The 26,991-nt window shown below is 52.3% G+C and overlaps 1 protein-coding gene across 4 annotated transcripts in view; it reads left to right on the top strand.

Moving 5' to 3' along the window:
* Positions 1–12,453: 12,453 nt before the first annotated feature.
* Positions 12,454–26,991, top strand: part of pld2 (phospholipase D2) — a 30,295-nt gene continuing 15,757 nt past the window's right edge. The window contains exons 1-12 of one of the 4 annotated variants that reach the window (XM_088910082.1): positions 12,454–12,596; positions 13,118–13,157; positions 17,691–17,848; positions 19,484–19,611; positions 21,862–22,004; positions 22,446–22,539; positions 23,165–23,230; positions 23,846–23,904; positions 24,955–25,047; positions 25,815–25,967; positions 26,194–26,337; positions 26,853–26,936. In XM_088910082.1, coding sequence (XP_088766208.1) covers positions 17,728–17,848; positions 19,484–19,611; positions 21,862–22,004; positions 22,446–22,539; positions 23,165–23,230; positions 23,846–23,904; positions 24,955–25,047; positions 25,815–25,967; positions 26,194–26,337; positions 26,853–26,936 — 1,085 coding nt within the window. In that variant the 5' untranslated portion in view covers positions 12,454–12,596; positions 13,118–13,157; positions 17,691–17,727. Of the gene's footprint in view, positions 12,597–12,907; positions 13,158–15,533; positions 15,581–17,690; positions 17,849–19,483; positions 19,612–21,861; positions 22,005–22,445; positions 22,540–23,164; positions 23,231–23,845; positions 23,905–24,954; positions 25,048–25,814; positions 25,968–26,193; positions 26,338–26,852; positions 26,937–26,991 lie in introns of those variants that run through there. The other 3 variants (XM_088910083.1, XM_088910081.1, XM_088910084.1) reach the window with 3 other exon arrangements.

The raw sequence follows: 26,991 nt of genomic DNA, 5'->3' as shown, positions 1-26,991 counted from the left end.
GAGAGGCGGTCCAGCCCCAGGGCATCGTTCTGCTGGCCTGTTCTCTCCCAGCGCCATAAATCTCCATCCCTGCTTCTGCAGCAGCGGCTGGCGTTCGCTGCCCTGCCCTCGTAACACTGATTCAGTTAGGACGTCCTGGAACTAAACCCAATTCAGAGACCGGACAGCCACCAATGCAAGTCGTCTGCCACCTGCCAGCATCTCCATTAACAGGAAAGGGTACAGACGAGCTGTCCCTACGATTGATTCATTCACTGATCGAAATATATACGCCACGCTGTTTATAGAATTAAGAGATCGCAGTGATGTCGTTCTAGCACTAAGCGTTTATTAAGACGCACACCCCGGAGGATGCTAAAGGAGGCCGGATGATGATTGCTGCCATGAGTCAACCGGAAACGCCAAATTATTTCTGTTTTCTGAAGTAGGGGGCACAATCTGGAGTCTGACCTCGTCTTCACTCAGTAACGAAGCGAACGAACACCAGGGAGGCTTGACGCGCTGCATTCAGGGGAGCCATAACACCTCTGCATAAAGGGGCAGTGCATTTCGAGACTGAGAATGGGAGGCTTGTCTTTACACAAAGAGAGGTGGGTGAGTGGAACAAGCTGTCCAGGCTACGTTGGTGAAGGGGGGCCCTCTGGGGTTCTTTGCTAAGAGATACCTTAACTTGTGCGAGAGATGGAGTCTGTCTCCTCTATCGCTGGTTAAAAGTGCCTGCCGGACGCACACCTGACAGCCGCTCACACCGCAGAAAACCGGGCTGCGCAACCGTGCGACGGCGCTCAGTGCACATGCGCGGTTCTTTCCGCAGGGAAGCGGTCCAGAGCACTCTCAGCGAGGAGAAGGGGGGGGGGTCCGGGTTTACCAGCTGGCTTCAAAATTAACCGTCACTAGGGTGAGGCTTTGGCTGGTAAATCTTAAAGTTTTTTGCTTACCGGGGCTGATCTCTGTAACTCTCTCCGGCCCAGAGATGTACAGTTTACTGGAATTCAGGACTCACCGAACCCCACCCCCCCCCCCGCCTCAGAGAAGTAGAGTAGCCCAGAATTCAAGATGCGCCAAAACCAGCTGTCCGCCCGGAATTCAGACTTAAAAACGTTTAGTGCCGCATTCACAGCGCAATATAGGAAAGTGCCGACAGTGCAAAGTTCATCCCAAACTGTTAGTCTGAATAAAACGGCACCACGAATGAAAGAGCGGTTACGCGAGGCGAGACGCTGCCTCAGCCCGCAGTGTCTCCATCTCTGCTAGAGAAGGTGACCGTCACCGCACACGGGAGAGAGCAGCTCCCGTCGTGCTGTCGTGTGAGCAGGGCTGGCCGGGACCGATCGAAGCGGGGGGGGCAGGGAAACGTGCCTCCCCGGCCGAGTTCCTGGCGCTTCGCGGGGAGAGCTCAGATTGTCTCGGCGGGGCCCGGGGCTATAATGACCCCGCGGTACCGCTCTCTCACGGAGTCGGCCCGGTGGGAGCTGCGTCCCGGGGACACAGCCGTGGCAGGTGAGCCTGTGCTCTGATTAGAGCGAGGCGCAGAACTGCTTCTCAGGACAGCCCAGCGCCGGGGGCCCGGCCCGGCCCAGAGCCTGGCGGTGCAGGTCGATCGTCCTGCGGGGGTCGGCGTGTGGCTGGCGGGCGTGATGCTCTGTTATGTCCAGCTGGAGCTCTTCCTGCCTGCCTGTGGCTTTCTCGCTTTCTCTTGAGGAGTTTAGCTAGAGCTCTCCTTCCTCAGCGGGGCTCGCTTGTACCGTGGGGAAACGCATTTTACTACAGTAATGCACAGTACAGTGCAGTAAGGACTTCCGAAATCAGGGTGAAAGAGCAGTCGCCAGCACTGAATGAGGGTAAAAGCGCAGTAAAGACCAGTGAAATAAGGAAGAAAGCAAAGAAGAACAGTAGAAACTGGAAACACTTGTAAATGAAAGCTAAGGTCAAATGTAAGATTGGATAGCCCAGGGAAGTATTCTATGAATAACACTGAGATGTACCATGGTAAATACTCTCAGGGCTATAAGTCCCGTTATCGTTTATGATTCTCTGTAAAAATATCTGCTTTGACTATGGATAACGAGCCATAGTCAGCGGTATGGTCTGTGTCTCACAGCCGAGAGACCCAGCGCGTATGGACTGACCTCCTCCCCCCATCCCCCCCTTCTCCTTCCTCCTTCCTCCTCTTCCTCAGCCTGTGATACCAGGGTAGTGACTGGACCTGCCCCTGTAGTGTTCCGGCGTTTCCATGGAAGCGCGGAAGTCCCAGTGAAGGGTCACAGTCTGGGCTGTAAACACGCCGGACGGTCCCCCCCCAACCCCCCGAATAGCGGACACCTGTGCCACCTACTGGCCAAACACCAGAACTGCTGGTGTAGCACGGGGGGGGGGAGCTTCAGAAACAGCAGAAAGACAGCGTCATTCTGACACAGCATTTAAAACAATGTCTGCATCCCAGTTGCTTTGTCTTTAACGCTCTCTTGAGCTGCTAACCGGTGTCTCTCTGTACAGTCTCTATATCAGACTGTCTAGCTGTGCCTTTACAGGGTACAGTCTGGCTCTAAGCAGTGTCAGGCTTGTTCCACTAGGGGGCAGCGGGTGATTCCTGTGCGACAGTTCCCTTCTGTCGGTGGTAGCCATAGCAACAGCTGCAGCCAGATCGCGCCGCTTGTTTCTGTATTTTACTCTTCATTAGGCTTTGCTGGACACTTCGCTGCCAAACGCTAATGAGCAGTCAAACCAATTCCCTGTTCTAAAAAGAGCAGTGCGAATTCTGGATACTGGGAGCAGCAGCGCTCCAGCAGCTTGCCTTGACCCCCAGACAGCTGCCAAGACATGCTGAGCCCACTGTACTATTATTGATACAGTGATACTCACTGTCTGTTCCTCAGGCTGGGACAGGAGATCACACACTGTATTATTATTATTGAGAGACAGGCTCACTGTCTGTTCCTCAGGCTGTGACAGGAGATCACACACTGTATTATTATTGAGAGACAGGCCCACTGTCTGTTCCTCAGGCTGTGACAGGAGATCACGCACTGTATTATTATTGAGAGACAGGCTCACTGTCTGTTCCTCAGGCTGTGACAGGAGATCACACACTGTATTATTATTATTGAGAGACAGGCCCACTGTCTGTTCCTCAGGCTGGGACAGGAGATCACACACTGTATTATTATTATTGAGAGACAGGCCCACTGTCTGTTCCTCAGGCTGGGACAGGAGATCACACACTGTATTATTATTATTGAGAGACAGGCCCACTGTCTGTTCCTCAGGCTGTGACAGGAGATCACACACTGTATTATTATTATTGAGAGACAGGCCCACTGTCTGTTCCTCAGGCTGGGACAGGAGATCACACACTGTATTATTATTATTGAGAGACAGGCCCACTGTCTGTTCCTCAGGCTGGGACAGGAGATCACACACTGTATTATTATTATTGAGAGACAGGCCCACTGTCTGTTCCTCAGGCTGTGACAGGAGATCACACACTGTATTATTATTGAGAGACAGGCCCACTGTCTGTTCCTCAGGCTGGGACAGGAGATCACACACTGTATTATTATTATTGAGAGACAGGCTCACTGTCTGTTCCTCAGGCTGGGACAGGAGATCACACACTGTATTATTATTATTGAGAGACAGGCCCACTGTCTGTTCCTCAGGCTGGGACAGGAGATCACACACTGTATTATTATTGAGAGACAGGCCCACTGTCTGTTCCTCAGGCTGGGACAGGAGATCACACACTGTATTATTATTATTGAGAGACAGGCTCACTGTCTGTCCCTCAGGCTGGAACATGAGATCACACACTGTATTATTATTACTGATACAGTGATACTCACTGTCTGTTCCTCAGGCTGGGACAGGAGATCACACGCTGTATTATTATTGATACAGTGATACTCACTGTCTGTTCCTCAGGCTATGACAGGAGATCACACACTGTATTATTATTATTGAGAGACAGGCTCACTGTCTGTTCCTCAGGCTGGGACAGAAGATCACACACTGTATTATTATTATTGAGAGACAGGCTCACTGTCTGTTCCTCAGGCTGTGACAGGAGATCACACACTGTATTATTATTGAGAGACAGGCCCACTGTCTGTTCCTCAGGCTGTGACAGGAGATCACACACTGTATTATTATTATTATTGGGAGACAGGCTCACTGTTCCTCAGGCTGGGACAGGAGATCACACACTGTATTATTATTATTGAGAGACAGGCTCACTGTCTGTCCCTCAGGCTGGAACATGAGATCACACACTGTATTATTATTATTGATACAGTGATACTCACTGTCTGTTCCTCAGGCTGGGACAGGAGATCACACGCTGTATTATTATTGATACAGTGATACTCACTGTCTGTTCCTCAGGCTGTGACAGGAGATCACACACTGTATTATTATTATTGAGAGACAGGCTCACTGTCTGTTCCTCAGGCTGGGACAGGAGATCACACACTGTATTATTATTATTGAGAGACAGGCCCACTGTCTGTTCCTCAGGCTGTGACAGGAGATCACACACTGTATTATTATTATTATTGGGAGACAGGCTCACTGTTCCTCAGGCTGGGACAGGAGATCACACACTGTTTTATTATTATTGAGAGACAGGCTCACTGTCTGTTCCTCAGGCTGTGACAGGAGATCACACACTGTATTATTATTGAGAGACAGGCTCACTGTCTGTTCCTCAGGCTGGGACAGGAGATCACACGCTGTATTATTATTGATACAGTGATACTCACTGTCTGTTCCTCAGGCTGTGACAGGAGATCACACACTGTATTATTATTATTGAGAGACAGGCTCACTGTCTGTTCCTCAGGCTGGGACAGGAGATCACACACTGTATTATTATTATTGAGAGACAGGCTCACTGTCTGTTCCTCAGGCTGTGACAGGAGATCACACACTGTATTATTATTGAGAGACAGGCCCACTGTCTGTTCCTCAGGCTGTGACAGGAGATCACACACTGTATTATTATTATTATTGGGAGACAGGCTCACTGTTCCTCAGGCTGGGACAGGAGATCACACACTGTTTTATTATTATTGAGAGACAGGCTCACTGTCTGTTCCTCAGGCTGTGACAGGAGATCACACACTGTATTATTATTGAGAGACAGGCTCACTGTCTGTTCCTCAGGCTGGGACAGGAGATCACACGCTGTATTATTATTGATACAGTGATACTCACTGTCTGTTCCTCAGGCTGTGACAGGAGATCACACACTGTATTATTATTATTGAGAGACAGGCTCACTGTCTGTTCCTCAGGCTGGGACAGGAGATCACACACTGTATTATTATTATTGAGAGACAGGCTCACTGTCTGTTCCTCAGGCTGTGACAGGAGATCACACACTGTATTATTATTGAGAGACAGGCCCACTGTCTGTTCCTCAGGCTGTGACAGGAGATCACACACTGTATTATTATTGAGAGACAGGCTCACTGTCTGTTCCTCAGGCTGTGACAGGAGATCACACACTGTATTATTATTATTGAGAGACAGGCCCACTGTCTGTTCCTCAGGCTGGGACAGGAGATCACACACTGTATTATTATTATTGATACAGTGATACTCACTGTCTGTTCCTCAGGCTGGGACAGGAGATCACACGCTGTATTATTATTGATACAGTGATACTCACTGTCTGTTCCTCAGGCTGTGACAGGAGATCACACACTGTATTATTATTATTGAGAGACAGGCTCACTGTCTGTTCCTCAGGCTGGGACAGGAGATCACACACTGTATTATTATTATTGAGAGACAGGCTCACTGTTCCTCAGGCTGTGACAGGAGATCACACACTGTATTATTATTGAGAGACAGGCCCACTGTCTGTTCCTCAGGCTGTGACAGGAGATCACACACTGTATTATTATTGAGAGACAGGCTCACTGTCTGTTCCTCAGGCTGGGACAGGAGATCACACGCTGTATTATTATTGATACAGTGATACTCACTGTCTGTTCCTCAGGCTGTGACAGGAGATCACACACTGTATTATTATTATTGAGAGACAGGCTCACTGTCTGTTCCTCAGGCTGGGACAGGAGATCACACACTGTATTATTATTATTGAGAGACAGGCTCACTGTTCCTCAGGCTGTGACAGGAGATCACACACTGTATTATTATTGAGAGACAGGCCCACTGTCTGTTCCTCAGGCTGTGACAGGAGATCACACACTGTATTATTATTATTATTGGGAGACAGGCTCACTGTTCCTCAGGCTGGGACAGGAGATCACACACTGTTTTATTATTATTGAGAGACAGGCTCACTGTCTGTTCCTCAGGCTGTGACAGGAGATCACACACTGTATTATTATTGAGAGACAGGCTCACTGTCTGTTCCTCAGGCTGGGACAGGAGATCACACGCTGTATTATTATTGATACAGTGATACTCACTGTCTGTTCCTCAGGCTGTGACAGGAGATCACACACTGTATTATTATTATTGAGAGACAGGCTCACTGTCTGTTCCTCAGGCTGGGACAGGAGATCACACACTGTATTATTATTATTGAGAGACAGGCTCACTGTCTGTTCCTCAGGCTGTGACAGGAGATCACACACTGTATTATTATTGAGAGACAGGCCCACTGTCTGTTCCTCAGGCTGTGACAGGAGATCACACACTGTATTATTATTATTATTGGGAGACAGGCTCACTGTTCCTCAGGCTGGGACAGGAGATCACACACTGTTTTATTATTATTGAGAGACAGGCTCACTGTCTGTTCCTCAGGCTGTGACAGGAGATCACACACTGTATTATTATTGAGAGACAGGCTCACTGTCTGTTCCTCAGGCTGGGACAGGAGATCACACACTGTATTATTATTGAGAGACAGGCTCACTGTCTGTTCCTCAGGCTGGGACAGGAGATCACACACTGTTTTATTATTATTATTGTGAGACAGAACAAGTCCCCTCTCTCCCTTCCTTTCTCTGATTCCCTCTCCCAGTGTCTCCCAGTGACATCCTGTAACTCTGGATCTCCCTCTGTTACTTCCTTTCCCTCTCTGTCTCTTACTGTGTGTCAGTCTGTATTCCTGTCATGTGAGTGTGTGTGAGTCTGTATTCCTGTCATGTGAGTGTGTGTGTCGTGTCTGTGTGTGTGAGTCTGTATCCCTGTCATGTGTAAGAGAAAGCCTGTGTGTGTGTGAGTCTGTGTCTGTCAGTCTGTATTCCTGTCATGTGAGTGTGTGTGTGAGTCGTGTCTGTGTGTGTGAGTCTGTATCCCTGTCATGTGTATGGGAGAACCTGTGTGTGTCAGTGTCTATCCCTGTCATGTATATGCCTGTGTGTGTGTGTGTCTGTAAAGAGGTGAGGTCTATCAGGTCTGTTGGGCTGTCCTATGTGTGTCCTGCCCACAGGTGTGTCAGTGGAACAGCCCTGTGAATGATGTGTGGATGGACACAGTGCAGTACACACACCGGTCTGCAGCAGCTCGGAGCTGGACTCCTGACCTCGCCCTGAGATCTGTGTGCTGTCTGAAGGGATCTTCTTGCTAACTGTTCATTTTGTTAAAAACCTGAATTGAGTGCATTATGTAAGTGACCTAACTGAATGTCTAAATCTATTTTAAAACCAAAATAAATTGATTAGTCTCGGTCCGCTGTAATTCTAGCCATATCGCCTCGTGGAAGTAGCAGGGTGTATCGAAGCCTATTGCAATCTGTTGCATGACTGTATACAACCGTGTCCATAAAGCAACGCCTTTGAATCATACAGTGTCAAATCGCCTGTCTGACCCCAGAGGTCACGAGAGGGTGCCCCGTGCGCGCTGGGGTCTCGAGAGGCGCGAGCCGCCGATCTCCCCGTGGGCACGCGCGCGGCGCCGGGCACAGAACCAGCAGAGACTCGCGCAAAAAAAAAAACAAGAACAAAAAACACCGAATTCAAGACACTCCTCGGGCGGAGCTGTGAGCGAAGTATAGCCTACGTGGGCAGCAAAACGACAGGGACCTGCCCGTAGCGCTGAGACCGAGAGATAGAAGGAGGACGTCTGCGCCCGCAGCGGGGACATGGGGCCGACCTTCCCTCGGAAAGCCCGTATCCCGGGATAAAGTAAATTCCGCCGCTGGAAAACTAAGGAAGAAAGGACGGGAAAGGGGCGGGGAGAGGGTGGGTACCGGCCGGAGCCAGGAATAGCGGCTCTGCCAAGCCTGCCGCCCTCGCCTGCGCTGGTGCGCATCGGGACGCGCGGAGGACGTGGACCGCTGACTGCAAACAGGGGACCCGCTGGAGAGTTCGCGATAGTCCGCGGACACGCACGGCCCTCTGTCCCCGAGCGGCTGGGACTTCATTTATTTTTTCCAGTCTCGGTCGCTGCAGCCCCGGTCCCTGCGGTTGAGGGTTATTTTCAGGAGTGGCCCTGCCGCCCGAAGTTGCTAAGCGTCCACGGCGTGCCCACGAATCGTCTTACCGCCTCACGCGGCGACCTGCGTGTTTTTTTTTATTCTTTTGGCAGTAACTCAAAACTGACACGTCTAATTCCTCATAAACCTAATTGTTTTCTTTTTAATTGACTTTTGCCGTCCTCGCTGCAGTTTACCGATGTTTGTTCGTGGTCTGGTCACGGGGGTGGACAGGCACAGTCAGGACTGAACGCGCAGGGCTCGGGTGACTGCAAGGACGTCTCCAGCCCGGAGTCCCTGCCCCCCCCCCCCTCGGCTCGCTCGGACCTTGCGCTGGACTGGATGTTTGAAGGTGAGCTCAGTTCATATCCTGTCCGCTTTACCGCCGCCGAGTTACCGAGTATCGTGACTATTGCACGGACAGACCTGGACTCCTGTCAGTGTGGGGCTGAATGGGAGAACATATCCAACAAAGACAGTGTCTCCTGCCAGACAGGCGCCCCCAGTGCGGTCTGGGACAGCGGGTGAAGATGAGAGTTTGGGACACTCCAGGGTGTGAGAGTTTGGGACAGGAGGTGAAGATGAGAGTTTGGGACAGTGAGTGAAGATGAGAGTTTGGGACACTCCAGGGTGTGAGAGTTTGGGACAGCGGGTGAAGATGAGAGTTTGGGACAACAGGTGAAGATGAGAGTTTGGGACACTCCAGGGTGTGAGAGTTTGGGACAGTAGGTGAAGATGAGAGTTTGGGACAGTGGGTGAAGATGAGAGTTTGGGACAGCAGGTGAAGATGAGAGTTTGGGACACTCCAGGGTGTGAGAGTTTGGGACAGTAGGTGAAGATGAGAGTTTGGGACAGTGGGTGAAGATGAGAGTTTGGGACAGCAGGTGAAGATGAGAGTTTGGGACACTCCAGGGTGTGAGAGTTTGGGACAGCGGGTGAAGATGAGAGTTTGGGACAGCAGGTGAAGATGAGAGTTTGGGACAGCAGGTGAAGATGAGAGTTTGGGACACTCCAGGGTGTGAGAGTTTGGGACAGTGGGTGAAGATGAGAGTTTGGGACAGTAGGTGAAGATGAGAGTTTGGGACACTCCAGGGTGTGAGAGTTTGGGACAGCGGGTGAAGATGAGAGTTTGGGACAGTAGGTGAAGATGAGAGTTTGGGACAGTGAGTAAAGATGAGAGTTTGGGACAGCAGGTGAAGATGAGAGTTTGGGACAGTAGGTGAAGATGAGAGTTTGGGACAGTGGGTAAAGATGAGAGTTTGGGACAGCAGGTGAAGATGAGAGTTTGGGACAGTGGGTGAAGATGAGAGTTTGGGACACTCCAGGGTGTGAGAGTTTGGGACAGGAGGTGAAGATGAGAGTTTGGGACAGTGAGTGAAGATGAGAGTTTGGGACACTCCAGGGTGTGAGAGTTTGGGACAGCGGGTGAAGATGAGAGTTTGGGACAGCAGGTGAAGATGAGAGTTTGGGACACTCCAGGGTGTGAGAGTTTGGGACAGTAGGTGAAGATGAGAGTTTGGGACAGTGGGTGAAGATGAGAGTTTGGGACAGCAGGTGAAGATGAGAGTTTGGGACACTCCAGGGTGTGAGAGTTTGGGACAGTAGGTGAAGATGAGAGTTTGGGACAGTGGGTGAAGATGAGAGTTTGGGACAGCAGGTGAAGATGAGAGTTTGGGACACTCCAGGGTGTGAGAGTTTGGGACAGCGGGTGAAGATGAGAGTTTGGGACAGCAGGTGAAGATGAGAGTTTGGGACAGCAGGTGAAGATGAGAGTTTGGGACACTCCAGGGTGTGAGAGTTTGGGACAGCGGGTGAAGATGAGAGTTTGGGACAGTAGGTGAAGATGAGAGTTTGGGACAGTGAGTAAAGATGAGAGTTTGGGACAGCAGGTGAAGATGAGAGTTTGGGACAGTAGGTGAAGATGAGAGTTTGGGACAGTGGGTGAAGATGAGAGTTTGGGACAGCAGGTGAAGATGAGAGTTTGGGACACTCCAGGGTGTGAGAGTTTGGGACAGTGGGTGAAGATGAGAGTTTGGGACAGTAGGTGAAGATGAGAGTTTGGGACACTCCAGGGTGTGAGAGTTTGGGACAGCGGGTGAAGATGAGAGTTTGGGACAGTAGGTGAAGATGAGAGTTTGGGACAGTGAGTAAAGATGAGAGTTTGGGACAGCAGGTGAAGATGAGAGTTTGGGACAGTAGGTGAAGATGAGAGTTTGGGACAGTGGGTAAAGATGAGAGTTTGGGACAGCAGGTGAAGATGAGAGTTTGGGACAGTGGGTGAAGATGAGAGTTTGGGACAGTGGGTGAAGATGAGAGTTTGGGACAGTGAGTGAAGATGAGAGTTTGGGACAGTGGGTGAAGATGAGAGTTTGAGACAGCATGTGAGAGAGGGCACATGGGTGGGTGTGTCCGCATATGAGCCAGTTTCCCCGAATGAGTTAAGACCCACGGCGACTGGAAACTGTGTGTGATCTCGAAAGGCACGTATAACACTGAAATTCATCATCACAAGAGCGAGAGGCAGTCTTGTGTGGTTTCAGTGGTATTGAGCTCAGTTAACACAGCAGCTGACAGGACGCACACATAGCAAGAGCTGACATACAGAGACAAGAGTTACTGTGTCACACTGAGAGACAAGAGTTACTGTGTCACACTGCATGCTTGTCCTGTCCGTTGAGAGTTTTTTATTGTTTTATGGTGTGTTTGTGATGCTTGTCCTGTCCTTTGCTTTGTGATCAATTCTACTCTTAACGCCTTGTAGGAGGAAGTCAGTTGTCACAGTGAAAATGAGTCAGCTGTGTTCTGTCTTCCCATACCTTTTGGTAAAGGCTAGTTAACAGATCCCAGTGGTCAGTCTCACACCTGCCCAAATGTGCCTTTTAAGCACTGACACTGCAGTGCTGCATGTGTGCAATATATACTGTCCCACTTCAAGCACAGAGGACCTGAGTCTCTGGTGGGGCTGCACTTCACAGCTGATCTGAGAGTGGTGGGTGCGTGGAACAAGCTGCCCAGCGGTGTGGTTGAAGCAGAGGCCCTGGGAGCCCTCAGTGAGGTGCTGCAAAGAAGGAAAAAGGGGGCTACAGCCTGGAAACCTCCCAGACAGCAGGCTCAGTCCTCGAACCCCAGTTCAGCAGCTAGAGGGCAGTGCTGGGAGAGGAGACTCAGAGTTGGTTTCATTTCCTGGCCATGAGCACCATCTCATCCAATCAGAGTCATCCATCCACCCGTTTTCTAACTGCTTCCTCCAGCTGGAGCCTGTCCCAGCAAGCAGTGGGCGCAGGGCGGGGTACACCCTGGACGGGACACCAGTCCATCGCAGGGCAGACACACTCACACCAGGGCCAATTTTCCCAGCAGCCCAGTCGGCCTCCCAGCACGTCTGTGGACTGCGGGAGAAAACCCACACGAACAGGGAGAGAACATGCAGACTCCACACAGACAGCCCCTCAGGTCTGGAACCTGAACCCAGGGCCCCAGCATTGAGCCACCCTGCCGCCTGCTCAATCAGAGGGATGGTGGAGACAATCTGTGACCACTGACTCGCTGTTGATCCAGAGGAGTTCCTGGCTCCCAGCGTCACTGTGGGGATCCCAGAAGGCCAGAAGGAATGAAGGAACCTACCTCCCCATGTCACCCCCTCCTATCTGCCCAAAATATAACATCCACTGTGCATCTTCCCCCACCCTGTGGGCGCTCTTCTTTACACAGAGAGTGGTGGGAGTGTGGAACAAGCTGCCCCCTAGCCATATTGGTAAGATCCACAACATCTGTTTTCTTTCAAGGAACAGCTGGAGGAGATCCTCAGATTAATTCACTACCTATCGAACACGCCTCAGCTCCCTTGTAGAGACGCTGGAGGGGCGCGACGCGTCCCGTTGTTTTGGGTATTTACGGTAATGCGAGGCCACGTGTGGAATGTTTCGAGGCGCGCAATTGTCGACGTCGTACGGTAACGCTGGCGGGGGGGAGTTACGCTGTGCTGTAGACCTGCTTGTTTAAACTAATGACGGTGTTTCACTGAGGCGGTGGGGGAGTTGGGATGAGTACAGAAAGGAACTGAGAAAACGGGGTGAGGCTCGCCGCTCTCCGCATACATACCAGCACTTTCCGCGGGGGGGAGGGAAGGTCACTCCCTGACACTCGCAGAGGAGGAGAGAGGTTCTCCGGAGCGGAGGAGCCGGAGTCAGCCGGGACCCAGCAGGTGAAACACCGCATTTCGCTCTTCTTGCTCTGTACAGCCCGAGACAGTCCCCGCGCCCGCGAGGGGCTGTGGGGCGGGGCGGACCGGGACCGGGACCGGGTGGGGTGACGTCACGCAGCAGCGCCAGGCTGGACCAGCAGACAGGACGCTGTTGGCAAATTGAGTTTCATTCAGATTCTGCGCTCTTCACCGGCGTGGCAGCGGAATTACAGTGTTGCCAAAACATCTACAGTTCACGCAACTTTTACAGACATTTACAGTACAAACGCATCACTGGGCAGCCACGTACATCACATAAAACATTACTGAGAGACTCACTGATCCTCGGGCTGGGACAGGAGATCACACACTGGGCTGCAGCTCTGTTAGAGTTGCCTCCCCCAGTTGGACTGGGAGCTGTTTTGATTCTGGCAGGAGTGCGGATTCTGGGATCAGATTAGTTATTTCGGTCAGTGTTTGTCTAATCTGGAGTATTTCTTACAGTGCAGTAAAAAGTTCATCTCTGTCTCTGTTTCTTCCAGCTGGCAGTGGGAGCACAGCCTATCCTCTCAGGACAGCCAGGTTTGTTATTATCTAATAACTAATAAATAGCCAGGTCTCTTCTGTATACTGATTAGCATACTCATCTCTGTATCTGTCTGTGCCTCTACAGCCCCGTGTGCTCCTCTCTCTCTGTGCCTCTACAGCCCCGTGTGCTCCTCTCTCTCTGTGCCTCTACAGCCCCGTGTGCTCCTCTCTCTCTGTGCCTCTACAGCCCCGTGTGCTCCTCTCTCTCTGTGCCTCTACAGCCCCGTGTGCTCCTCTCTCTCTGTGCCTCTACAGCCCCGTGTGCTCCTCTCTCTCTGTGCCTCTACAGCCCCGTGTGCTCCTCTCTCTCTGTGCCTCTACAGCCCCGTGTGCTCCTCTCTCTCTGTGCCTCTACAGCCCCGTGTGCTCCTCTCTCTCTGTGCCTCTACAGCCCCGTGTGCTCCTCTCTGTCTGTGTCTCTACAGCCCCGTGTGCTCCTCTGTCTATGTGTCTCTACAGCCCCGTGTGCTTCTCTCTGTCTGTGTCTCTACAGCCCCGTGTGCTCCTCTCTGTCTGTGTCTCTACAGCCCTGTGTGCTCCTCTCTGTCTGTCTCTACAGCCCTGTGTGCTCCTCTCTCTCTGTGTCTCTACAGCCCCGTGTGCTCCTCTCTCTCCCTCCATCCTTTCTGTTTAAATACCCTGATTTCTCTCCTGTATCCACTGGCGTTGTCTGGGATGTGTGTTGTTCTCTCTCCTTGACTGCTGTTGCCAGCCTGGTGGTGACAGAGGGGAGCCTCTCCCCAACACCCCTGTGCGGGACGTGCTGTCCCCCAGTGTCCCTCTGGCACACAAAGGGCTGTTTGTTCTGGGTTGCTGGGTCGCTGGGCCACGTTCCTCTCTGGATTGCCTGCCTGTTCGAGCAGCACCGCACATCTCTGCGCTCTGAACACATGCAGGACTGGCGATGGTGCACAGGGGCGGATTAGGGCTGGACTGGGGGGGAGTGGGTCGTACTGGACGCTGTGGGGTATGGTTTAAGAAAGGGGGCTGGTGCTGGAGGGACGCTGTGTTCCTTCAGTGTCTCCTTTTTTAAATCAGGATCCCCTGACCCCTGACCTCTGACCCCTGACCCCGGACCCATGAGGTTTTACCGTTTGTCATTTCACTGCCAAACCTGCAGCCCCCAAGGACCCGAGTCCCCTTTGCTTGCATCCGGGCAACCTCCTGGTGTCCGTAATAACGATCCCTGTGCCGGTGGGTGCAGCAGTGCCTACGGGAGGCTCTTTTCCCTCCTGGATTCTGGCTGGAATTGTTTCAGATGCTGACGCACTTGGCATCGGTCCTGGGCTTCTGATCTTTGAACAGGTTCGCCAAGGAGAGGAGTGATTGACGGGGCCGTTCATGTGTGCAAGGGCTGTCGGAGTGCCTGCTGTGTGAACTGTGAGGAATGTGGAGCGAAACTGGAATTCTGGGCGGCAGTGGGGAGTCGCGGACCATGTGGTTGGCAGGTGACTCCCGTTTCACAGCAGCCAGATCCGCTCCAGGGTTTACAGGGCTGTTAATGAGACTCCCAGTGCACAGGAGTCTGATCCGCTCCAGGGTTTACAGGGCTGTCAGTCAGACTCCCTCTACCCAGCAGTCTGATCCAGTCCAGGGTTTACAGGGCTGTTAATGAGACTCCCAGTGCACAGGAGTCTGATCCGCTCCAGGGTTTACAGGGCTGTCAGTCAGACTCCCTCTGCCCAGCAGTCTGATCCGCTCCAGGGTTTACAGGGCTGTTAATGAGACTCCCACTGCACAGGAGTCTGATCCGCTCCAGGGTTTACAGGGCTGTTAATGAGACTCCCACTGCACAGGAGTCTGATCCGCTCCAGGGTTTACAGGGCTGTTAATGAGACTCCCACTGCACAGGAGTCTGATCCGCTCCAGGGTTTACAGGGCTGTTAATGAGACTCCCACTGCTCAGGAGTCCGATCCGCTCCAGGGTTTACAGAGCTGTCAGTCAGGGGACCCTTGCACAACAGGTGGAGTGAATAAGGGTGAGACTGAAAGAGATTCTGGGGTAGAGCGATGACAGATTGAGAGAAGGAGGGAGAGGGGCGCAGGTCGAGACCCGAGGCTCACAGCTGGCGAGAGTGGTGGTGTTGGGGAGGGAGACAGTGGCAGATATCGGACAGGACAAACAGAAACAGACTGGACAGGTTTCTCGCCTGCGCAGGGCGGGAGAACAGGGTGCGTCCGGCCCTTGTGGAGAAACCGGAGCCTGCCGCGCACAGGCTGGTATTTTCCTGCTGTACCTGGTTGCCATGGCGACGACTCCGTTCTAGCCAATCGGCGCACACCCCCACCCTTCTCCAGAATGCTTGTCCTCCAGGCCGTCACCTGATGCACCCTGGCCTGCTGCTTTGAGATTCTCCACGGCCTCTGCCCTGCCTCCGCTCAGCTGTATTACAGTGTACTACTGCACCTGTGATGAGGTAGAGCTGGATCTTACACTATTTCTGCAGTCTGCACAGACAAACCCTTTACATTTCAGGAAAGGGTGAGCTCTTTTGCTCCTCAGCAGCTCACATGCTGTCGGCTCCCCGCTCGACATGTGGAAGACTGTAGCTGTACTGAGCACTGCGCTGTGTAAATGTGTGTGTCAGAGCTATACTGAGCACTGCGCTGTGAAACTGCGTGTGTCAGAGCTATACTGAGCACTGTGCTGTGAAACTGCGTGTGTCAGAGCTATACTGAGCACTGCGCTGTGAAACTGCGTGTGTCAGAGCTGTACTGAGCACTGCGCTGTGAAACTGCGTGTGTCAGAGCTATACTGAGCACTGCGCTGTGAAACTGCGTGTGTCAGAGCTGTACTGAGCACTGCTCTGTGTAACTGTGTGTGTCAGAGCTGTACTGAGCACTGCTCTGTGTAACTGTGTGTGTCAGAGCTGTACTGAGCACTGCGCTGTGTAACTGTGTGTGTCAGAGCTGTACTGAGCACTGCGCTGTGAAACTGTGTGTGTCGGAGCTGTACTGAGCACTGTGCTGTGTAACTGTGTGTCAGACCTGTACTGAGCACTGCGCTGTGTAACTGTGTGTCAGACCTGTACTGAGCACTGCGCTGTGTAACTGTGTGTCAGACCTGTACTGAGCACTGCTCTGTGTAAATGTGTGTGTCAGAGCTGTACTGAGCACTGCTCTGTGTAAATGTGTGTGTCAGAGCTGTAGTGAGCACTGCGCTGTGAAACTGTGTCAGAGCTGTACTGAGCACTGCGCTGTGAAACTGTGTCAGAGCTGTACTGAGCACTGCGCTGTGAAACTGTGTCAGAGCTGTACTGAGCACTGCTCTGTGTAAATGTGTGTGTCGGAGCTGTACTGAGCACTGCGCTGTGTAAATGTGTGTGTCGGAGCTGTACTGAGCACTGCGCTGTGTAAATGTGTGTGTCGGAGCTGTACTGAGCACTGCGCTGTGTAAATGTGTGTGTCAGAGCTGTACTGAGCACTGCTCTGTGTAACTGTGTGTCAGAGCTGTACTGAGCACTGCTCTGTGTAACTGTGTGTCAGAGCTGTACTGAGCACTGCGCTGTGTAACTGTGTGTGTCAGAGCTGTACTGAGCACTGCTCTGTGTAACTGTGTGTCAGAGCTCTGTGCTGTGGGTGTGGATTGTAGTTTCCTGCTGAGTCCCCCCTCTCTCCAGTCCAGTATGCTCTCAGGGTTTCCAGGATGTGTGATTCATTGTGTGATCAGACTGCTTCGAGTTCTTTTTCCGTTGTTTTGGGGTCATTGTTTCCAAAACAGAGTGGCTGTTAGCTGTAAAGAGGTAGAAAGGCACATACTGACATGCACGTGCGCACTCCTGTGTGTGTGTCCTTCCCACTGACTCTCACCTGTGTGTCAACAGTACTGAGCACTGTGCTGGGTAACTGTGTGTCAGAGCTGGACTGAGCACTGTGCTGGGTAACTGTGTGTCAGAGCTGGACTGAGCACTGTGCTGTGTAACTGTGTGTGTCAGAGCTGTACTGAGCACTGCGCTGTGTAACTGTGTGTGTCAGAGCTCTATTGAGCACTGCGCTGTGTAATTGTGTGTGTTAGAGCTCTACTGAGCACTGTGCTGCTTAACTATGAGTCAGCGTTGTACTTAGCACTGTGCTGGGTGCAGACCCCAAATCCTTAGGCTCTATTTTGCTGTGTCAGAATTTTATTTTGGTGGAACAATCTCTCAAGTTGCTGACATACCAGTGCCCTAACCGACCCTCCCACAGCACAGGGGCAGACTCCGGCTGTGTACCCACCTGTGTTTGTTCTGCGGCAAGAACAGCTCCCCTCCCCTCTCCAGCTTGCGGGAGTTCAAGGAGAGGTCGACACCAGGGACAGTGGGGGAGACAGCTGGTACACACAACAGCAAGTCCTCATGGGTTGTTACTCAAGAGCATGTCGACCCAGTCGTCAGGACACAAGGGACACGCCACATTCAGAACAGCTCGGCTTTCAGCCAGAAACATGAGCAAGACAGGCTTGAATTCAATTGTATTTGGGTCTTTTCATCCCAACAATTAGATAAAAAGCCATACAATGTTCAGGTGTCTGGTTTTAAACTTTTCCAGCTGAGTGATCAGAGGTTGGAGAAGGGGCCTTAGTACCATGGCTTCTTCAGAGGAGGACGTGGTGGAGGCGACGCAGGCGACAGAGCTCACAAGGCGATTGCACAGAGATGATCTGCCAATCTCCGAGGATGAGCTGGACTGCCTCCGAGAGGCCACAGGTGAGGCATGGAGCCGCTGGGACTACATCCCCCAGCATGCACCCACTGGGGTAGGAATGGGTACACAGATCCCAGCATGCACCCGCTGGGGTAGGAATGGGTACACAGATCCCAGCATGCTCCCGCTGGGGTAGGAATGGGTACACAGATCCCAGCATGCACCCGCTGGGGTAGGAATGGGTACACAGATCCCAGCATGCACCTGCTGGGGTAGAAATGAGAATACAGATCCCAGCATGCACCTGCTGGGGTAGAAATGAGAATACAGATCCCAGCATGCACCTGCTGGGGTAGAAATGAGAATACAGATCCCAGCATGTACCCGCTGAGGTAGGAATGGGTACACGGATCCCAGCATGCACCCGCTGGGGTAGGAATGGGTACACGGATCCCAGCATGCACCCGCTGGGGTAGGAATGGGTCCACAGATCCCAGCATGCACCTGCTGGGGTAGAAATGAGAATACAGATCCCAGCATGCACCTGCTGGGGTAGAAATGAGAATACAGATCCCAGCATGCACCCGCTGGGGTAGGAATGGGTACACGGATCCCAGCATGCACCCGCTGGGGTAGGAATGGGTCCACGGATCCCAGCATGCACCTGCTGGGGTAGAAATGAGAATACAGATCCTGGTACCCGCTGGGGTAGGAATGGGTACACAGATCCCAGCATGCACCCGCTGGGGTAGGAATGGGTCCACAGATCCCAGCATGCACCTGCTGGGGTAGAAATGAGAATACAGATCCTGGTGTGTACCCGCTGGGGTAGGAATGAGAATACAGATCCTGGTGTGTACCCGCTGGGTACACAGATGCCAGCATGTACCTGCTGGGGTAGGAATGGGTACACAGATGCCAGCATGTATTATGTTGGCTGTAGGGGGTGGAAAGTAAAATGTTTTAGAACGTAGAAAAGAAATGAAGGAGTACGGAGATCATTAAGAACTGGTATACACACTCTCCCTGGGTAACTCTTCAAGTCTGAGACTGCAAGTCTTGCTGTGTTGGCAAGACAAGGAGGGACAGGAGAGCAGAGCGGAGCCTCAGCAGGGTTTCCCAGTCACTGGAAGACAGCGGGCGTGTGCGTGCTAGTCACTGAAGGCGGAGGTGTGGGGGGCTGCGGGTAGAGAGAACAGCAGAAGGGCTTTAAAACCCTATAATTAGAAGAAAAGTGCCAGGTCAGCATACTCCTACAGCAAGAGCACGTTTAATGACATTCTAGCGCACAGCGGAGTCGGGGAAGCGCAAGTGACAGTTGCAATAAGGGCTACGGTTTGGCCTGTAAACAGAAGCTGCCGCAGAGGTTTCCCAGGTGTGACGGCACAGAGGCTGAAGGGCCAGGCGCAGCCCTGGTGGTGTTCACCTGGACTTCACGCCATTCCTTCTGTGGAGGAACTCCCCACACCACCTGCCCCTATGCACTTGTTCTCCTTAACTCTGTTTTATGGTATAGTTGAGTTACATTTACACGAGTTTAAAGTCCTGAGTAACCCGGGGGAGAGGGCCTATAATCTAGCCAATTGCATCATGCGTGTAGCCCAGAAGGACACAAGACTACAAAGCCCATCATGCACCAGGCACGAGAACTACAGATCCCAGCCTGCCCTGTGTGACCTCTGCCCTGTTTCGCCCAGACGAGCGGCCGTTCCTGGTGATCCACCACCTGCAGGCGGTGAGAGAGAAGGGGGTGCCGCTGCTCTTGCGGGACACGCCCGTCACCTGCAAGGTGGACAGCACGGAGCGCCACACCACGCGCTCCAAGGTGAGCGACGTCCCGCCTCTCAGACGTGCGAGAGCAAGCCTCCTGCCCCGAGCCCGTTCAGCCCGGCTAGCGTGTGTGGCTGGAGCTTCCTGCTCACACGGGGAGTCCCGAGCCTCCAGGCTGGGCTGACCCTAGCCTTGTGTAGGCCAGTACAGAGCTTTGGAACAGGCAAAGGCTTATTCCATGCAGGAAGGAATGGATTGGAAAGGAGTGCTTGGGATAAACCTTTGCCTGTTCCTCTGCAGCCTACGCTCCCTGCTCGCACTTCAGCTCTGACTTCCTGCTACCTGCATGCAGCGCCGTAGATCTGACACAAAAAGAGTCCCAGGTCATGACAGCCTCCACCTCCCAGGCCTTGGAATGTACTCTGATGTGCGAATGACAGACGGGCAGGATTTCAGATGAGCAGTACGGACGGGTCAGACCAAGATGGAGTCTTTATTATCCCCAAGGGGCGATTAGTTATACAGCAGCGGACAGTATGAAGAACAAAACAATTACACATACAGGAACCGGAGAACCGCAGGGTTACGGTCGCAGCTATAAATGTGAACTGAAACTTTATATTGGGAAGTGTAATTCTGGGTTCTGAGGGAACTAATTGGATTTCCTTAAATAAAAGGCGCGCGAGGTCCTCTACGATGCAATATGCTTTGTGCAGAACTCGTCACTGATAGACATGGAGCACCAGTGAGCATGGCAGCTTGACAATATCTCCAGTTTGTTCTTACTCTTTAGAGCTTCCCAAACCAGCAGCTCAGTGCTACAGCTAAAGCAGATTCTATAAAAGACACAACGGATTATCAGCCTTAAAATATTTCAGGTGCCTTAAGAAAAAGGCTCTGTTGCCCCCTTTCCTTGGGACACAGTTGATGTCTGCCCCAGTCGAGCTTGCAGTCTAGAACAGTCAATAAACACTTACCTGCCGTCTCCTCCACTCCTGATGTAGGTTTGAGTGGGCGTCTCCTTGCAATCACTTGCCCTGTCTGTGGTCCTGGAGACATTCCACTTCAAATAGTTTTGTTCTCCCCAAGTGGCTCCTTTGCAGCTGGCCTGTGGCTCCACACTTCTGCAGCCAACCGGCTAATAATAACAGAGCCGTCTGCAGGTTTCATTATGGGTCTGGAGTGGTGAGGAATCTTGCAGTCATGTGTGTGCAGGACAAAGTAAGGAGAGATGACACATCCTTGGGGGAACCAGTGGAAGAATACAGCCTGTTAGATGGGGCATTGTTACCCTCTAAGTTTCATCTGTAAGCACATCACTGATCCAGCTGACTTGATTAAGATCAAGACCAAGATTAGACAATGGCTTAGTTCCCAGTCAATACTGCTTAATTGCTGGAGAGAAATCTACGAGCAGCAGGCTAGTGTGAAGCCGGAGAAGGGTGAGGTTAAGAAGGGATATTGTAGCATCTTCTCCAGCCCTACCTGCCCTGTAAGCAATCTGAGATGGGTCTAACTGGTCCTGTATCTGTGCCACTGTCTTGTTTTTCACTGGCTGCTCAGAGGTTTTAGTAACCAGTGAGGTGAGGGATACTGGTGACCTAGGAGATTAGACTTTTGTCACTGAGGCCATAGGGTACAAACCCCTCTCTCTCTCTCGGGTGCGGCTGTCTGCGTGTGTGTATTAACCCCTCTGTCTCTCTCTCGGGCGCGGCTGTCTGCGTGTGTGTATTAACCCCTCTGTCTCTCTCTCGGGTGGGGCTGTCTGCGTGTGTGTATTAACCCCTCTGTCTCTCTCTCGGGTGCGGCTGTCTGCGTGTGTGTATTAACCCCTCTGTCTCTCTCGGGTGCGGCTGTCTGCGTGTGTGTATGAACCCCTCTGTCTCTCTCGGGTGCGGCTGTCTGCATGTGTGTATGAACCCCTCTGTCTCTCTCGGGTGCGGCTGTCTGCGTGTGTGTATGAACCCCTCTGTCTCTCTCGGGTGCGGCTGTCTGCGTGTGTGTATTAACCCCTCTGTCTCTCTCTCGGGTGCGGCTGTCTGCGTGTGTGTATTAACCCCTCTGTCTCTCTCTCGGGTGCGGCTGTCTGCGTGTGTGTATTAACCCCTCTGTCTCTCTCTCGGGTGCGGCTGTCTGCGTGTGTGTATTAACCCCTCTGTCTCTCTCTCGGGTGCGGCTGTCTGCGTGTGTGTATGAACCCCTCTGTCTCTCTCTTGGGTGCGGCTGTCTGCATGTGTGTATATTAACCCCTCTGTCTCTCTCGGGTGCGGCTGTGTGTGTGTATTAACCCCTCTGTCTCTCTCAGGTGCGGGTCAGCACTCTGTACACAGTGCGCCTGACTCACGGCCGGTTCACCTGGACGGTGAAGAGGAAGTACCGCCACTTCCAGGAGCTGCACCGCGACCTGCACAGCCACAAGCTGATGGTGAACTTCCTGCCCCTGGGCAGGTGAGGCCAGCACAGGGCACAGTTATCCTGCCCATCCAGGGCGAGCGTTCATTGTCACGCAGTGCTGCGATAAATGGGCACAGTGAGACTGTGTTAGTGCTGCGCTGTGCAAGGGCAGCAGCTGGGGGCGACCGAGAGAGTGTCTGTGCCTGCACTGTTCAGTGAACAGAGTCACTGTAACACGAGAACACTCGCACGTATCCTTAAACAAGAGACTGCTGAGGGAAGCCCTGTGGTGGTTTACTGGATGTAAACACTTTTGATACACTCGAATTATATGTCTGTTTCACTTAATTGCATGGTGGTTCATGGTGACACACGTGAAATACTTGTTTCTGCCACTGGCGGCAGTCACACGGAGGGTGACTCTGGCGTGATGACGTGATGCGGGTTGTGGGTCCTGGGGTCCCCCTGACCTCGCCTCTCCCTGTGTCCCTGCAGGTTTGCCGCGGAGAGGCAGCAGCTGGGCACCATGACGGACGAGCTGCCCACCCTGCACAGCGCGGACCGAGCGAGACGGGCTTCCAGCAAGCCGGTACGAGACTCCCGCCACCCCGCCGCCCTTGGGGCTGGCTCGAACCCAGGGCCGATAGCTGGGTGGGGTGGGGGAGACACTCAGTCCAGCTCATCTGTATCTTCACATTCACACTCATCACCATCAGATCTGGAGAGACTGTAAAGACACTCAGTCCAGCTCATCTGTATCTTCACATTTACACTCATCACCATCAGATCTGTAGAGACTGTAAAGACACTCAGTCTGATCATCTGTATCTTCACATTCACACTCATCCCCATCAGATCTGTAGAGACTGTAAAGACACTCAGTCCAGCTCATCTGTATCTTCACATTCACACTCATCACCATCAGATCTGTAGAGACTGTAAAGACACTCAGTCCAGCTCATCTGTATCTTCACATTCACACTCATCACCATCAGATCTGTAGAGACTGTAAAGACACTCAGTCCAGCTCATCTGTATCTTCACATTCACACTCATCACCATCAGATCTGGAGAGACTGTAAAGACACTCAGTCTGATCATCTGTATCTTCACATTCACACTCATCACCATCAGATCTGGAGAGACTGTAAAGACACTCAGTCCAGCTTGTCTTCCAATTAACATTCCCAATCTTTCTGTTCTTTTATTTGCAGAAGCTCCTGGAAGACTACCTGAATGTGTTACTAGAGAACAGCTTCTGCAGGAACTATCATGGGATGGTGAGAGACTGGGGAACAGCAGACACGCGGGAAGAGAATGGCTCTCTCGTGCAGACTGGGAGATGTGTAGTGTCACACAGCCACTCCTTACAGGAACTTGTGGCATGCAGTGAAACCGCAGTTAAGTATAGTAAAGCTCAGTTAAATCAGGGTAAAAGCACAGAAGAGTGCAGGACAGCAGTGAAATCAGAGATAAAGCACAGTACAGTGCAATAAAACCCAGTGAAATCAGGGTGAAAGTACTGTACAGTGTGGTAAAGCCCAGTGACATCGGGTAAAAACACAGTACAGTTTGGTAAAGTCTAGTGAAATCAGAGTAAGTTGCATAGTACAGTGCAGTACCACACAGTAAATGTGCAGTCGGTAGATGTGTAGTAAAGCACAGTGAGATCATCTGGTATGAGGATGGTATTACTGTGAAACTGTGGTAGATGTGAAGTAAAGTGTAGTAAAGCACAGTGAGCTCAGGGAAGAGCCTGGTGTGGAGATGGTATTGCCAGGGTCAGCTGCAGGAGACTCCGACACAGCCAGATGCTCAGTCTATTAACAGTCTAGGCCTGAGCTCTACAGAGTGACTGACAGCACGTGTCCTGTGTGTCTGTGCCCGCACAACAGCTGGAGTTCCTAGACGTCAGCCCTCTGTCCTTCGTCGGGGATCTGGGACCAAAAGGCCTGTAAGTCAAGTCAGACAGCCGAAGCAACACCGCACGCCGTAGCTACTACTGTCTGTCCTCCCGTTCCCTCTGCTGCCCGTCTCCCGTCTGTCCTCCTCTCCCTTCTCTCGTTCCCTCTGCTGCCTGTCTCCTGTCTGTCCTCCTCTCCCTTCTCTCGTTCCCTCTGCTGCTCGCCTCCCATCTGTCCTCCTCTCCCTTCTCCTGTTCCCTCTGCTGCCTGTCTCCTGTCTGTTCTCCTCTCCCTTCTCTCGTTCCCTCTGCTGCTCGCCTCCCATCTGTCCTCCTCTCCCTTCTCCTGTTCCCTCTGCTGCCTGTCTCCTGTCTGTCCTCCTCTCCCTTCTCTCGTTCCCTCTGCTGCTCGCCTCCCATCTGTCCTCCTCTCCCTTCTCCCGTTCCCTCTCCTGCCTGCCTCCCGTCTGTCTGTCCTTGTGTGCTCTTAGGGCAGGGCTCCACAGTGATCATTCCAGACCGATAGTCAGATGTAGGCTGCATCGCAGTCCTGGGCTCTCATCGAAAGAGGAAGTGCTCACTGAAACGGGAAGTGCTCACCCAGTCCGCCCTGTGCTGTGGCACTAGACCCCAGTGACCACAGCTGAGCAGCGGCTTGCCGGGGGTACGTTCAGAGCTGGCTGTGACATTCTCGGCTTGGAGCACAACGGCGCCGCCCCTGTGGCAGGGTGAGGGTTTGGTCGGAGAGGCAGACGGTGAATTGGAACGTGAAGCGTCTCCTCTCAAGCTGTTCTCTGTCCTCGGCGTCCAAAGCGCTGAAAGACTACCAGCCCGATTTCGCCCTGCTGAAAACCAGGAACCAGGACTCCCGAAAGTTCGGTTTGCTCGGAAGACGTGCCTACGCGAGAGTGTGGTTTGAGACCTGATTTCTCCCCCTTGGTGTTCATTTCGTAAGAGAGACTGCAGAGGCGCCCCGTGCAGAGTGCGCCCGGCTCGTGCCCGTTGCTTGCTGGGGTGGGCTCCGGTCCCCCGCGATCCTGTGCTGAATGAAGCGGTGTAGAAGGCTGCCGACCTGCTGGTCACTCTGTCTGTCTGTTCTAGGGAGGGCTTTATCCTGAAAAGGTCGGGAGGTCACCGCATCCTGGGGCTCAACTGCTTCGGCCACCACCAGTTCTGTTACCGCTGGTCCCGCCGGTGAGAGAGGGCGTCTGTCCTTCACTCAGTAGTGTGTCTGTATTAACCCCTCTATCTCTCTCAGTGCAGTGTTAATGGACTGTAGTGTCCATTGTGTCTGTATTAACCCCTCTCTCTCTCAGTGCAGTGTTAATGGACTGTAGTGTCCAGTGTGTCTGTATTAACCCCCCTCTCTCTCAGTGCGGTGTTAGTGGACTGTAGTGTCCAGTGTGTCTGTATTAACCCCTCTCTCTCTCAGTGCAGTGTTAATGTACTGTAGTGTCCAGTGTGTCTGTATTAACCCCTCTCTCTCAGTGCAGTGTTAATGGACTGTAGTGTCCAGTGTGTCTGTATTAACCCCTCTCTCTCAGTGCAGTGTTAATGGACTGTAGTGTCCAGTGTGTCTGTATTAACCCCTCTCTCTCTCAGTGCAGTGTTAATGGACTGTAGTGTCCAGTGTGTCTGTATTAACCCCTCTCTCTCTCAGTGCGGTGTTAGTGGACTGTAGTGTCCAGTGTGTCTGTATTAACCCCTCTCTCTCAGTGCAGTGTTAATGTACTGTAGTGTCCAGTGTGTGTGTATTAACCCCTCTCTCTCAGTGCAGTGTTAATGTACTGTAGTGTCCAGTGTGTCTGTATTAACCCCTCTCTCTCTCAGTGCAGTGTTAATGGACTGTAGTGTCCAGTGTGTCTGTATTAACCCCTCTCTCTCAGTGCAGTGTTAATGTACTGTAGTGTCCAGTGTGTCTGTATTAAGTGTGTGTACTAACCCCCCCCTCTCTCTTTCAGTTGGCTGGTTGTTAAAGACTCATTTCTCCTCTACATGAAGCCGGAAGCAGGGGTCATCTCTTTTGTGCTGCTCTTTGACCCTGAGTTCAAAGTTCAAGTGGGCCGCTGTTACACCGATACAAAGTATGGAGTGTGTATCCAGAACTTTACCAGGTACTTTACTTTTTATGCACTAATACACACTGGTACTCACTGTCTGACACTAACACAAGTAGAACCTGACACAGTGTCAGTGTATCAGGACTAGGAGTGCTCTCTGTCAGTGCTCAGTCTGTGTGTGCACTGACACACCCTGCGCACGTAGGAGTGCTCTCTCGCTGCTCAGCCGAGTCTGTGCACTGTTTGTGTTGACTTCCTGTCACTCTGCTGCCCCCTGCAGGACACTGGTCATCAAGTGCAGCAGCTACAGGCAGGCGCAGTGGTGGAGCCATGAGATCCACAGGCTGTCGGAGCCCTGCGAATTCCTGCAGACACACCGGTTCGACAGCTTCGCCCCGCCCCGCGAGGACACGCTCGCCAGATGGTGAGAGATCGGTGAAGGGGAGATGGGGAGAGGGAGGGGGAAGAGGGATGGTAGTAGTGGGTATACAGATGACCCATCAGTGGTGTGTGGTGGCGTGTGAGGGTATTGTTTCCGATGGTGGGGTGTGTGTCAGTGGTGTGTTTCACAGGTGTGTGATGGTGTGGGGTGTGTCACTGGTGAGCGAGGGTGTAGTGTGTGTCAGTGGTGTGCGTGGCTGTGGTGTTTGTCAGTGGTGTGCAATTGTGTGGTGTGTGATGGCGTTGTGTTTGTTAGAGGTGTGTGGCTGTGGTGTTTGTCAGTGGTGTACGATTGTGTGGTGTGTAATTGCGTTATGTGTGTCAGTGGTGTGTGTCTGTGGCGTGTGAGGGTATTGTGTGCGATCGTGTGGTGTGTGTCAGTGGTGTGCGTGGCTGTGGTGTGTGTCGGTGGTGTGCGTGGCTGTGGTGTGTGTCGGTGGCGTGTGAGAGTATTGTGTGTGATTGTGTGGTGTGTGATGGCGTTGTGTGTATTGGCAGGTACATCAATGGCAGGGAGTATTTTGCTGATGTTGCCCAGTCTCTGGAGCAGGCGAGAGAGGAAATCTTCATCACAGACTGGTGGTGAGTGAAGTCACTCTTTCTTCATGCTGTGCTCTGCATGCACTGCACACTGTTT

The sequence above is a fragment of the Atractosteus spatula genome, chromosome 3, assembly GCF_055471065.1.
Source record: "Atractosteus spatula isolate fAtrSpa1 chromosome 3, fAtrSpa1.hap1, whole genome shotgun sequence".
Lineage (NCBI taxonomy): Eukaryota > Metazoa > Chordata > Actinopteri > Semionotiformes > Lepisosteidae > Atractosteus > Atractosteus spatula.
The sequence above is the reverse complement of the archived record's forward strand: the minus strand, read 5'-3'. Positions and strand labels throughout refer to the sequence as shown.